The following is a 12,387-nucleotide window of genomic DNA, read 5'->3' on the forward strand; positions in this document are numbered from 1 at the left end:
CAGAGTAATAAACTTCTGGTCTTTCCACTTTCAAAAATTTTAATAGGATTACCATTTCACATTTTATATTTAATTCAGACCTCATTTGGAGAGCTTACCTCTTTTGTAAAGGCAAGATAAATCTCAAAGTAATAGGCTTATTTTTCTTTCTTGCATTGCTGCACTAAATGAACCACTGTTTTGTGCTTATTGGTATTTTCAAGAACACTAGGTAAATAAATATTCTGGGATGGCCAACATTCTGGAGAGACTTCCTCTTCTTACTACTCTACTACTTCTTTTATATCACTACTTTAGAATACTAAAACAACTGTAGCTAATACTCAACTAATACTCCCCCCAGCTGGTTTTGCAATAGCAAGTAGTTTAGTAAACAATATTGCTAAAGAGGTGCTAACTCTCAGTTCACAATCCTGTTGCACAGAGACTGCATTTGGCATCTGATGACACCTCATATGTAACAATAAAGAAAAATTAAGGAAAACTATCATATCTATTTAAAAGCAAGAGACAAATATCTTTTCCAACAACAAAGCAAATCCTGCCTGGAAGAGATAGTCTGAAGAGGTACTATATATAAAGATACTTCTCTCTATAACTATGAAATACCAATATTCTGGTTTGAAGTTGTTAATATGAGTGCATAAGACTGCACATTACCTCCATGAAGAGACAAGCAGGGATAAGCAGCTCTCATTAAATCTTTCAACAGACCATCAGCATGTTCTTGTTTATCTACAAATATGATAACTGATCCTTTCTCCTGATAGAGACCCAGTAGCTCAAGTAACTTCAAAAACTTTTTCTCCTCTTCTATGACAATCTGGAAGAAAAACCACAGAAAAGCAGAGTAGAGAATGAACTGTATCTTCAGTCATTAGATACAATCACTGGGGCATAAAACATAAGTCCAAGTAACTTTATCTGTTGATTTTTGCTGTAATCATGCTCTGAAAACATTTCCTGTGTTTCATTCTGTCAGTCAAAGAACAACAGGATACAAATTAGAAAGCATTTCAATGCACAAAGCTCATCCTCATTTCAACCACTTATCTTTTTCAAAAGAAAATACCTTCTGCTAGTATTTGATATATGGTAAGACAGCACCACAACATTACAATGTTTGCAAATTAAAAGAAACAACTTCATTATCTTTTGAATCCAATAGTCTAAAAGTTGACAAAGAAGCAAACAAATATACTGTCAATAAACAAAGGATTTTCTGTATTTGTAAACACTGTTTACTACCATTAGCCCCTCCATTTCAATCACTTCCTCTGGCTTCCACAGCTAGTTCACAAAAAGTTTCACATTAAATAGGATGGCAGCTCAGAAATGTCGCTTTCTAAAAATGCCATTTCCTTTCCTTTCAAATCCTTTTGTATTTTACTCAGGGATTTCTGGTTGCGTAGCAGTTCAGCTAATACATACCTCATTTCCTTTTAAAATATTGGTAAATGTTTGTAAATTCTGTCTTTTTCTACAACATTTCTTACAACAAACAAATCGTACCTCTCCAATTCATGCAACAAGGAAAATAAATCTTATTGACATAAAGGGACTTCACTTATGTGAATCTGTTAATTTTCCAAGTCAATGTCTCAAATTGCTGCTAAAATACAAAATGAAATAAATGGAAGAAATTTGAGCTCATGTTCAGTATGGTCACTGAACATCTAGGAATAAAAATGCCTTGGGTTTATCAGTTCATATTCAATATTGCTGGAAACACTCTTTTGCCCACAAACCAAAAGATAAAGAAGGCAGATGTGTGATACTCACAACATGTTGCTCCACATCAGAACAGACAACACTTCTGCCTCCAACCTGCACTTCTATAGGTTTACTTAGGATTCTCCGAGCTAATGCCTCCATAGCTCTGGGAAAAGTAGCAGAGAACATGACAGTCTGACGATCAGGCCTGACGTTGTCTACAATGCGCATGACCTGGTTTAAGAGAACACTTCTAGTTAATACCAAAGTGTTGTAACTAAACGTAATAAACATACTGAGCTGTCTTCTCCAAAGCCAGGAGGTACCCACACTACACAGAATACAAAACATTTCTTTACAGATTTCATCCTGGGACCCTGGCACTGTCAGTGGAAGACAAGCAAAATTTGCTGGACTCAACAGGAGGCCGAGTACCAGCATGAAACCCTACAGAAACCCAAGAGAAATTCTAAGACATGCAGCAGAAACTCCACAGCTCAGGAGACAAAATAAGGGAATATTCCTAGTTTTGTAGGACGAAATAGCCTGATGGTAACTGAAACAGTCCTAGATGTCCAAAGCTGCCAGCAAATATTGCCCTTGTCATTTTCTATTACTTTGTTCCTGTCTCCTGCAGGACACTGCCAGGAGATACCAAAGGCTTTTTAAGCAGGCTACAACTACTTATGTGACACCTACATCAAGCGCTTACATAGTGCTACAGCATGATCAAAAATTCCACACGTATCCAAACCACACATGCAAGAAAAAGTGTACATTAGAGGAAAAGTATGTACTCTAACCAACATAAAAATCTATCAAAACCAAAACATGCAAGGATGGACAAAAATTAAAGAGCTGTTTTGAACTGTCATCCATGCATAGCACCTCTTCTTGAACAAGCACTTGCCATTCAATTAAAACCTAACACCGATTGTTGCTAAATCCTCTAAGTGAAAAAATAACATCTTGCAGCAATGCCACTCATGTCATTAATTACCTGAGGCTCAAAACCCATGTCAAACATTCTGTCTGCTTCATCAAGTACAACATAAGTGACTCTACGGAGATTTGTCACCCGACCTGTGAAAGGAGAGGAAAAAACACATGGGAAACAAAATCAAATGGAAATCTAGTTTCCCTCAGGAGTAATCTTTAAAAAATGTTATATATTCTCACTATCTTCTAACAAACATATTAATTATTTTTTTAAAAAAATTCACTGAATGTGAATTTTAATTTCTCATTTTAATCACATCTACATTCTGGGAAATGTGTAAGTATGCACAAGGCCCTCTATTTTGTCAAACTCTTCTCTTGCATACCATCATAGGGCCAGAAGAACCTGTAAAATTCAGAAAACAGCCCTCGCCAAAACACATCATAAAACTAAGACTGAGATGAAGCAAGGAGCCACATCAGCCATTATCTGACAGCGCCACCTAGAAAAAAACATATTAGAGATTACAGCGCATGTGTGGAAGGCAAAGTCCAGTGCTAACTGTTGCAGCCTCAGAAAAATTCCTTTTATACATATAATCTGTAATGCTTCCTTGGAGCTAGAAATAGCTACTTGAGGATAATCAAACTAATTCTAGTTAACTGCTAATACTATGCAGAATATAGAGTAAGCAGTCTTTTAAAAATGAATATATACAGATTAAAACACCTATCTAAGTTTAAAAATAAGAACTATCCCAAACTCTGGGACAGCTGGAAACAAATTAAGCGAGTTGTATATCTGTTAACATTTTGAAATGATCATGGACAAGATAATTAACACCCTTCCCAAAAGATTAGCTAAACAAAAGTTCCCATTCGTGAGAAGTATTTAACTCAAGGATTTAAGAATCACATTCTCAAAAGATACAAACATATGAACACTTTTAATTTCACGTGTAATGACACTGTCGAGTGCTCTCAGAATGGAATCAGAATTTTTACATTTTCTACAACCATCACTCAGACTTGTGCCTTATCAAACTATAGCAGAATTTGGTACTTTCAACTTCAGCACATTATAGCTGAGTCCTCAAATTATTTTTCAGAGATTTAGTGCTGCACTATTTTAAGATACTGAATTCACAGTTAAGTAACAAAATAAGTATTTCTTATATACGTCTTAAAATCTATGTAGCTATTTAACATATTAATACTTTCATCCCCAAATAATAACTTCCTAAAATTACTTGGGAACAGCATTAATGTACCTACCTTTGACGATTTAAGTCTTGGAAGCCCAGTTCTATATGTCTTGAAGGTACTTTTTCCACAGAAGTTAAATAATGTCAACAGTTTAGTAGAGGTTTTGATGTGGAATAATTTAATAATAAAACTTTATCTAATAAGCATGCAATGGTTACACTAGGACAAAACCTCTTAAAGCTGCAGTGTCTCAGTTTAATCAACCTGAGTATTCGAGGTAAGGTCAGTTCTTTCACATTTGCATAGTCATTTAGGGAGGGCTGTTATTATATTATTATAGTTATTATTTTTAAATCAGTAGATAAAGGCAGAGTCAGACACTCTGAGTAAAAGGGGGTAACTGCTGAGTTACACTAATGATAACGAAGGAGCAATGACCACTCAAAATAGGCAACTGCTGTGTAGATCGATCTTTGTCTAAATGACTTGAAGTTAAAAAATTTGTAGCAGCACATTTTAAGTCATAAAGGCTCTCAGAAACTCTTCAAGAATTTAAGAATTCCTGTCTCCCCCCACCAAAATCAAACCAATAAATGATTAAAGCTATTATTAGTGCTACATATTCTCAATAGTTAGATAGTGCAGCCTGAAGAGATGTAAGAAAATTCCGTAAGACCATTTATCAAAATACATGATCTTTTGAATTTGTTTGTTAGAATTACACAACAAATATAAAAAATTCTCCATAGGAAAAGGTTTTCTACTCACCATTGTTAGCTGCTAACATGTCAATCATACGTCCAGGTGTGCACACAATAATTTCAGCACCTCTTTTGAGTTCAGCTATCTGATTTTAAAACACAGTAAACTTAATTTAACAAATCATTAGAAGCGTGGGTTTTTTTTTTTTTTTTTTTTTTTTTTTAAGATGTATGACTTTGTAACGAATAAAACAACCTGCAACATTTGGTCACTTTAATATAGTTGTTCTACTAATATAAATTGCTTGTTTCAAGATTCTCCTTACCAATTTCTTTAAGTTTTTGGAAAACCTTGCTTTCTAAAAGAGTGACCTCTGATAACCTAAAGTCACTACCATTAGAAGAAGATTTTTAATGAGGAGATGACTTCTATACAGTAAAGGACCTATATGAAAATCTACATACTACATCAGGGACAACTGATATATTCAAAATTGTTAATAAACAATGTTCCATCACACATAGTCACAGAACTTTGAAATTCAGTAGTCTCCACAAATGGGAGGGAAGAAAATATACCCCAAAATTCACCTCCAGATTGGACTAACAGGTAATACTTGATAAGGCAACAAAACAATGTTAAGAGTTTCTGCCCACTCCTCCCAATAAAAATACCTGAGCTGTTTCTTTTTTTAATCTTGTAAAAATGTATCTCCTCAATTATTTTCAAACTGTCACATCACATAAATGGCTTAATTACTGCCAAGTTCAGTACACACATATAAAGAAACAATCTCAAACTTTTAAGGACTATAATTGAGAATCTTCAAGGCCACCATGCACCACAGCACCCCCACGTAAGCAGTCAACATTCCTGCTATCCTGAAAGCATTTTATACCGTCAGTTTAGACACAGAAGAGTAATTCTACATCAGTCATTGAGAAGATGGCTCTGAAAATCCCAGAGCACCATTCTATGTTAAAATTCCATGCTGATGTGCCACTGCCAAACATGTAAATGATTGTACACTGTACAGGCTAGAGGGAGACTCTTTACTTTGTAAGATCTAAATTAAGTGGAAATGCTAAAGCATTACTACCATTCACACAAAGAAAATCCAGAACAGAGACTGCAAAAAAGGATTGGATTTATGGAAAAGAGAAAGCAACTATATTATTCACTATGAAAGTAACATTAAATAAAAATAGTTGAGAAATATTTGACAAACAAGTTATTTCTTTTGTGTACCTGTTCGCTGATTCCTGTTCCTCCATACACACAGACAACTCGAAGCGCAAGTGTCTTTGAGAATTTCTTACACTCCTTGGTAATCTGCAAAGCCAACTCTCGAGTAGGTGTCATAATGACCGCTGAAAAACAAAGAATTTCTGTCATCCACTGTAATGTAAGAGATGCTGTTACTCATATGATAAAATTTAACCCCTTGTAATGAAGTTTAAAGCATTTCTGTCAGGTCACATGCAATTTACTTGCACACAATTTAAAAAAAAACAATTTCAGGAGAGCTAAGACAGTACAAAGACAGGGTGGAAACCTGGTCAAAGTTTCAAAATGAAGGAGTAAGGACCACCTCCAGATATATGGATATACAAGTGCTCTTAAAACCCTGTTATGGCAGAAATTTCAGTAACTAAATATTTAGAAAAGCTACTCAAACTAATGGATGTAAATGTAAGTAAATGTAAACTTAACTAAATATTCCTCCCTAACACCACCAGCAGAACTGAAGATTCTTCTAAAGCATATGCATGACTTTTTATTTATTGAAATAGCAACTCTGAAAACAAAAGCTTTGTACCTATAGGACCTTCTCCTTCTTCTAATGGCCTCTGATCCATAATGTGTCTAAACATGGGCAAAAGAAATGCAATAGTTTTTCCACTTCCTGTTTTAGCAATGCCAATCAAGTCACGTCCATTCATAATTGCTGGGATAGCCTGCGTTTGAATGGGAGTGGGCTTTTCATAGCCATGTCTTAAAGAAAGGAAAAGAAAAAGATATTAGAAGAACAAAATAGGATTTGACAGGTAAGAATAACAAAGTCCTGCTGGAAAAATGTACATATTCATATTCGCACACAAAAATCAGTGTAATTCAAAAAATACAGCTCAAAAAGGAGCAAAAATGTATGTTACAAATGGCAGAAGGAACAGTCCCCAACAATAGTTCAATGATGGGTAGAAACCATTCTGATGTCTATGCAAGTAACATCTACAAAGACACTTGAATTAAACAATGAGGAAAAAAGGTTCTCTTATAAACATATTAGAGATCACATTGAAGAAAAATGAAGCATGATATAGTTCATAAATTGCTTACTTTTTGAGGGCGGTGAGAATCTTCATGGAAATACCACATTGTACCCAAGTTTTTATTGGTTTGGGGCAGCCCTTTCCCTTGACTGTAATTCCCTCCAGTTCCAGTCTGTACACATTCACCTCTGAAATAGAGTTTGCATTACAATACAGCTGAACTTGGAATTTCTCTGTTACCTTGACTGAAATATTCTTGATCTGTCTCCGAACGTGAAATACTAATTTTATCAGCACAAGAAAAAACATCTTTTAGCTTGTTACACATAAATATGAGGTAGATGGGAAAAGACTTAGGTAAATTTTTCAGTGTACTTGTGTATAATCATACAAATTTATCAATAATACTGTAATTTAACTAATTCAGTGTTTCTCTATACCAAGTTGCTCCAAGCAAATTCCCTCTTGCCTTCAAATTCTCTTCAAAGTTACTCTGAATTCTTGAACAGACAATGATTCTTTTTCTTCTTTCTTCTAAAATTATCTTTATATCCCAAGAGAACTGGCTGCTTCCTTGAACGTCAAAACCTGACAGATCCTGTTTTCTTTTAAAGTACCCAAGATGTTCTGGTTGTATTTGTCATTACCTTCTTGAGTCATTTTAGCTAGTTCTGGTACTTCAACATAGAAGTTTTTCCTGAAGGGCTCATATTCTATCTTCCCATGATCCACTGGTTCTAGCAGCTTTCTCTGCTTGGTCTGATAGCCAGTCAGGGCAGTCTGAAGATCAACTTCCTCCTCTTCTGAGGAATACTGTATAGATTACATTTAGCGTATTAGTTATTGTGAACAATTTTCTGAGAGGTTCTGTTTTTTCATTTATAGAAGAACTTTATTCAGAAGCTACACTTAGTCCTTCTTTCCCCCATGAGAAGGCATACTGAAAACCCACCCTCAGTTTAAGAGTCCTAATCATTCTTTTATCCATTTCTTTCATTTTCCTCCGAAACCTGAACTTCCACTATGTTCTGTATCATTTTCCTGACTTCAAATATACTAATAACTAGACCAGTCTTGTCATTCAGATATAATCATTGCTACACATTAATAGTAATATTAAGAGGAAAATACTAAGAAAAAAAAATCCAGTATATTTGGCAGCCAGCATACCATGGAGTGATTCACGTCCCAGTGCTGTCATAGTTCCAAAAGACGCATCCAAGCCACCTTTAAACTAGTCAGATACTACTGACAATGCAGCTGCACAGACTCTAGTTCAGCCACAGTGCTAGGACAACATTTAGTCTACAAATCGGCCAAGGGTGTCTCTCCAAGCCCTCCCAGACAGCTGTGTATAACGTACCATTAACAACCATTCACGCACACAACACCATACACCATAGCAGAACCATGTTAAGCACTAAACATTCCTGTTCTCCTGCAAGCATTTCACACTGGCAGTTTGGACGCAGAGCAGCAACACGGGGAAGTTCACGTGCAGTCATTCAGCAAGACAGCGCTATGAAAATCCCAAAGCACTGTTCTACGTTAAAATTCAATACTCAGGCTGACCTGCCCTTGCCAAACAGGTAAATGATTGTACACTGTACAGACTAGAGGGAGATACTCTACTCTACAAGATTTACCAGTTCACTGAACCCAGATCCAGAGGGGACAGCTTGCACTTATCCACTTGTACTATCTCATCCTACTAAAGTACATTTGTTATTTATGGCCAGTGTAACAGAGAACACCTATAAATGGGGTTTAGGGTGCTTTCTGTCTATTAGAACACAGGATTTCGCATAGTGTTCTGTAGCCTTAGGCAGAATGAAACTCCTTTTTATCGTTTCCTAAATGGTAAAATGAGGACTTCTACCTCTTATCGGTGCCAAAATACACAAGTTATAGGTGTTTTAGAAAATATACACACACCCCTACGTAAATTAAACCGAAATGTAACACACAACCCCTCTCCCCCCACCTTTCTAAAAAAAAAAAAAAAAAAAGGATTAAATACATGCAACTAAACATTCAGACTGAACAGCTTCATAGATAACCACTCTATGCTAGTGGGTCATTCTCACGTGGGGTCACCAGGACTGCCTGCCAGATTCCAATAATCACATGTGTGACATACACCATCCCAGCCAGATTAAGAACAATTACAAAGCTAAACAACCTGCTGCACTCATTCAGTTCTCATCTGTATAACACTGTCTCTGTGCAATAAAGCTGCGATGGTGATCTCTGAAAAAAAACAGTGCAAGTAACAAGTAACTGCATAAGAGCAATAATCTTTTGACCATATTATGCAAATTAAGCAAGCAAATGCTTATCTTTCAGCAGATGGATAGTTCCAGGACCATCCTCATTCTCATGCCTCTTTTATAAAACACATATTGCCTTTGTATAGTAGCAATATAAGACACTTCCATTACCTCCATTGCATCTTGGTCATTCTCCATGAGCTCCCCTTTCTTCTTTTCTGATTCTGCAGCTGCCTTTTTGGTTGTCACCACAGTTACTACTTTGGTAACAGTTGGTCCAGATTTCTTACAAAAACAGTTAAGAAAAAAATATTATGTTATTATAAAACAAAAGACATACTGTATAAAACGTACAGAATACATGTACTTCTGAGTGCTCTATACTATTTTTTTCACTTCTTTTGATGAAATTTTATCAGGATAATGCTGACAGCTTGAAAAAAACGCCAGGAAACTAAAGTTAGAAGACATGGGCATTAAGCACATCTAATTTATTTCTTGCTTTTCTGCATATTTTTTCTCCCTTCATGTATTTTTTCAAAGTCGTTTTTTCATACTAAAACAGTAAAACTATTTTTAAATGAAAAAGATGATAGATCTTAACAAGTGATTTTACCTTTTCACTCCCACCTCCTTTCACACTTCTCATATTGAACTTCTTAACCTCTTCTTTAACTTCTTCCATATAAGCATCCAAAGGATCTAATTCTTCATCTTCAACCTCATCGTCTTCTTTTTCTCCTTCTGCAGTTTCCTCTTCATCATCTAATATGAAGAAGAAAGATGGGAATAAAACAGAGAGGGAGAGAGCAAAGTGTTCACATGTATATTAAATTATTACTGTGCCCATATAATTAACTGTCCAGTTTTTTTACTACATTTTTCCTCATCCAAAACTCTCCACTTTGTTAATCTCAATTTGAAGCCATGACCAGATTTAGGCTTTGTGATTTTATAGCTTACATTCTGAAAAAAATTAAAATCTAGTATGATAAAAAAATATTAGGAACAAATAGTTATTTTAACTGTTATATATAACAATACCATCATCATCTTCTAAACTCCATTTTTTCCCTTGTTTCATCTCTTCAATTTCCTTTTTCAGTTCTCCTATGTTTTCCATAGCTTTCTTGCGTTGCTCTTCCCTCCACTTCTCCACTCTTTCTTTTCGTTTTCTCATTTCCTCTTCTAGTTTGTTCTGATCAAAGTTCTGTGAGAAAAAACAAAACGGAAGTGAAAGTTATTGGTTACTGGCTTTAGTCTATGCTCTTTCAGACAAAACATGTCTTCAGATCAATGTAAGCTTTGTTTCATCACACAGTAGAAGACTGGACATCCAGAAACTTAAAACAACAAAAGTAAATGAAAAATACTGACATCAACTGTAACACTTTCAAATAAGAAATTTAGTTTTCTGTGTTATTTTCCAAGGTAACAACTGGTATACAATTTTTCAAATAACTGCTCCTTAATGAATTACACTTTCCTTTACTTACTAGGAAAAATATTCTACAACAGTGAGTTTCAATTCTTCTGTGCCTTTGCTCCAGAAAAGACTAACTAATTATCATGTTACCCTCTACATCCAACAGTCCTTTGGGTGCAACAAATTGTGATTGGTTTAGCATGGGGAGCCCTCACTGACAGTGCGGCCACTGTTAGTAAAAGATGGTAAAAATGCTGGGCTTATAAGAATTAGTTAAGATTGCTAATGTAGGATTTTTTTCACCTAGACATATCTTTCCTTGATATGAAACTAAGAAAACTGAGCTTCTCTTTCCTTTTGCTTTTTGATTCCTGTCAAGTTCCAGTCACCAAAAGATTTTCAGCTTCCCTGTCAACACCTAGTATATGAAAAATGAGGTATCCTTCACACCCTCCTATATTTTGCAGTTTAAGCCATTCAAAATCTTGACCCGAGAACAACATTCCTCATGCCAAGAACTAGAAGCATACACCACGACAGAAGTCTGCGTTACTGAATGGGGTACAGTAACTAACTCTTTAATTCAGTGGAGATATACAGAGCTAAGAAGGGGTTTACTTTGGTTAATACAACGATCTACTGGTTAATAAAAAACTAGTCAGATCATTACCTCTGTTGTCACAGTACATACGCTAACATCTTTATCCTTTTCTTCTTCTTTGTCATCTTTCTCTTTTTTCTTTTCTTTAGAAACTTCCACACCATCAGTTTTTTCTTTAGATCTTGATCTGAAAGGTAAAAAAAAAAAAAAAAAAAAAAAAAAAAGATTCATGCACATGCAAGGGTACCAGCTTTTCTCAGGAGGATACACATGTGCTGGAGAGAAACAATGCTATTAATACCATGAATGGTATTATGTTTTTTACTATCTCACAAAGCATACTTTACCTCCCAGAGAACCTTTCAACTTCATGGAATTATTTCCTATAACTGTCAAAAATGTAAAATCTATTACAATCCATAGTGTTTTGGTTCTGCTCTTCTCATTTCTTTGAGGAGAAGTTGCAGACTTCATTTCCAGAACACTTACAAGTGATACTCTACAGTTTATTTTTAACATCCTTGAAGATAGCACTTAGAAAAGCAAAAAAGAGACAGTAAAAAATTCCTGTCTGCTGTATTTCTAGAGAAAGGTAAAGTGATCTAGCACCCTGCCCTGGAACTTTGAACACCCCCCTGAGAATTCAATAGTGGCTGAAAGTCATAAAATCGCATCTTCCTGAAAAAAGCTACCTACGTAACTCAAATGTAACAAGCAGACTCGCACTAATAAAAGCCCATACATCATAGCTTACATTATTGTTACAGACTTCCAATTAAAAAAAAAGAAATATATATTTGCAAGCTAAAAATGTGCAAAGTTATGATAATAAATGTAAAATTCACTTTAGCCAATTAAATCTTATTAAGCTATTTTCATACTCCACTGAGCTATTTTAATACAAATCATACGCTTATTCCAAAAAGACTTCTTATATCATTCCAATTTCTCCAAATACAATTTTTGGATTGTCATCAACCAGCTTATTCTTTAAATATACTGCTGTTACAACTTATGCACCTTTCATTCATTTTGCTGTTTGCAATTATATCTGCTGTTTGTAATTATATCTGGAAATTCCATTAAATGCATTCAAAAGAACGTGACCTCTAGTGAGTTTTAACACACTTCTGAACTCAACATCTAAAAGAGTTCAAATTTCACCTTTTTGCTAAGTTTAGTAAATAAACAGTTTATTTGACTGTAAACCCCTAAGACTAGTACTTGTCAGCTCCATACTGCGCACTCTCAACACTC

General features: G+C 35.2%; 1 protein-coding gene across 2 annotated transcripts in view; it reads right to left on the minus strand.

The window, feature by feature from the left end:
• DDX46 (DEAD-box helicase 46) overlaps window positions 1-12,387 on the minus strand; it is a 28,579-nt gene that overhangs the window by 12,391 nt on the left and 3,801 nt on the right. For both annotated transcript variants that reach the window (XM_062587455.1, XM_062587454.1), the window contains exons 4-15: window positions 11,200-11,317; window positions 10,148-10,313; window positions 9,720-9,868; window positions 9,275-9,388; window positions 7,481-7,646; window positions 6,901-7,021; window positions 6,380-6,555; window positions 5,809-5,930; window positions 4,627-4,705; window positions 2,714-2,796; window positions 1,783-1,947; window positions 661-823 (exon numbers count right to left, since the gene is read on the minus strand). In XM_062587455.1, coding sequence (XP_062443439.1) covers window positions 661-823; window positions 1,783-1,947; window positions 2,714-2,796; window positions 4,627-4,705; window positions 5,809-5,930; window positions 6,380-6,555; window positions 6,901-7,021; window positions 7,481-7,646; window positions 9,275-9,388; window positions 9,720-9,868; window positions 10,148-10,313; window positions 11,200-11,317 — 1,622 coding nt within the window. The remainder of the gene's footprint in view (window positions 1-660; window positions 824-1,782; window positions 1,948-2,713; window positions 2,797-4,626; window positions 4,706-5,808; window positions 5,931-6,379; window positions 6,556-6,900; window positions 7,022-7,480; window positions 7,647-9,274; window positions 9,389-9,719; window positions 9,869-10,147; window positions 10,314-11,199; window positions 11,318-12,387) is intronic.

This window comes from Rhea pennata, chromosome 14 (genome assembly GCF_028389875.1).
Source record: "Rhea pennata isolate bPtePen1 chromosome 14, bPtePen1.pri, whole genome shotgun sequence".
NCBI classification, from domain to species: domain Eukaryota; kingdom Metazoa; phylum Chordata; class Aves; order Rheiformes; family Rheidae; genus Rhea; species Rhea pennata.